This window comes from Sesamum indicum, unplaced genomic scaffold (assembly GCF_000512975.1).
Source record: "Sesamum indicum cultivar Zhongzhi No. 13 unplaced genomic scaffold, S_indicum_v1.0 C01219, whole genome shotgun sequence".
Lineage (NCBI taxonomy): Eukaryota > Viridiplantae > Streptophyta > Magnoliopsida > Lamiales > Pedaliaceae > Sesamum > Sesamum indicum.
The window spans coordinates 1-1,512 of NW_011629997.1; the positions used below are offsets into that span (position 1 = coordinate 1).

At 45.2% G+C, this 1,512-nt stretch overlaps 1 protein-coding gene across 1 annotated transcript; it reads right to left on the minus strand.

Annotated features, from left to right (window-relative positions):
* Positions 1–31: 31 nt before the first annotated feature.
* LOC105155274 lies at positions 32–1,309 on the minus strand. The gene is made up of 3 exons (XM_011071148.1): positions 1,244–1,309; positions 518–1,111; positions 32–439 (listed from the first exon to the last, which is right to left on the minus strand). The coding sequence occupies exons 1-3, from the start codon at positions 1,307–1,309 to the stop codon at positions 32–34; spliced, it is 1,068 nt and encodes a 355-aa protein (XP_011069450.1).
* Between the last annotated feature and the right edge of the window lie 203 nt (positions 1,310–1,512).

Here is a 1,512-nt window from a genome sequence, read left to right on the forward strand (position 1 = left end):
GGGTAGCTCGATCGTACCTAATGAATCCAGTTCACTCCCTCCCGAAGCCGACCAACGGCGAGTTCACGGGGTTTAATCTAACATTGCCCAGACCCATCTTGATGAGCACCTTTTTGAGAATAATATCTACAGAGCTTCCGTTGTCCACCAGTACTTTATGGACCGTGAAGTTAGCTATGTCCATCTTGATTACCATTGGGTCATTATCGTCCCCGATTTTCTCTTTCAGGTCCTGAGCACCAAATGTGATGTCCGATTCCTGTGATATGTTCATAATCTGTCTACTTGCGATCGCGCCTACTTTTAGTTCAATCTTTTTTCTTGCTCTCCTCGAATATCCTGTGTCTGATCCTTCTGCTATTATGTGTATAACGCCTTTCACAGACGCATTGTTCTGAGCGTTCTGTCCTGCAACGATCCCATTTTCTGCCCGTCTCTCCTGACTCCGAGATCAGCTGTGACGGCCTCGATGCTAGTAATTCTTCAATATTTGATTCTGGAAGTATCCTTAACGAACCAACCGTTTGATATCGTCTTTAAGTTGGTAGCATTCCTCAGTATCATGGCCCCGCTCATGGTGGAATCGGCAGTACTTGCTCGAATACTTCTTGGCGGGAGTGACCCTTGTGGTTTTTGGCCATCTAAGCACGTCTTTTCTTTCAACCAGAAGCAACGCTTTTGCTCTCGTTGTGTTGAGGGGGGTGTACTTGTGATACTTTTGTTGGTAATGGGGCTCCTTGTTCCATTCATATTTTGGTCGTCTGTCATCCTTATCATAATGTCCTCGATCTCTACCATGCTCGATCCTCCATTCGCCATCTTTCATGGCATTCATTTCCTCCTCATCTATATACTTTTGTGCCATACACATAAGCTGCTCAACATCAGATGGGGGGTCTCGAGCCAATGCAGAAGCAAGTGCACCCTTCTTCAGCCCGTGAATTAGGATACTGACCATCATATCGATCTTTAAATCTGGTACTTCCAGTGTCTCATTGTTAAAACGTCCCATAAAGCTCTTCAATCCCTCATTGTCTTGCTGTCTTATGGTGAAAAGGTAAATCGCCGATCGCTTCTGTTTCCTCTTGCTGGCGAAGTGGAATGAAAATTTCTACACGAGTTGTTCGTGCAATTCAATGCTTCCAGGTGGTAAGTTAGTGAACCACTCCTAAGCTTTACCTGTCAAAGTCGTAACAAATAGCTTAGCATTAATTGGGCCCGATTGCCCATAAAGATTCATTACCATATCGAATGCTGCTAGATGCTCCAAGGGGTCTTTTGTTCCATCATATTTCGGTAGGTCCGGCATCCTAAAATTTGGGGTAACAATTTCTGTCAGAATCTGGTTACAGAATGGTGAGTTCCTGTGTTGGGATACTATCTCCCCTCTCTTCTTTAACTCGTCAATTTGTTTTCCCAACTTGACGATCCGTCTTGATACGCAATCAACGTCTGCACGTGAGATAGCGGGCCCCCTAGCCTGGCTCTTGTCTTGGCTACTCGAACCCACCT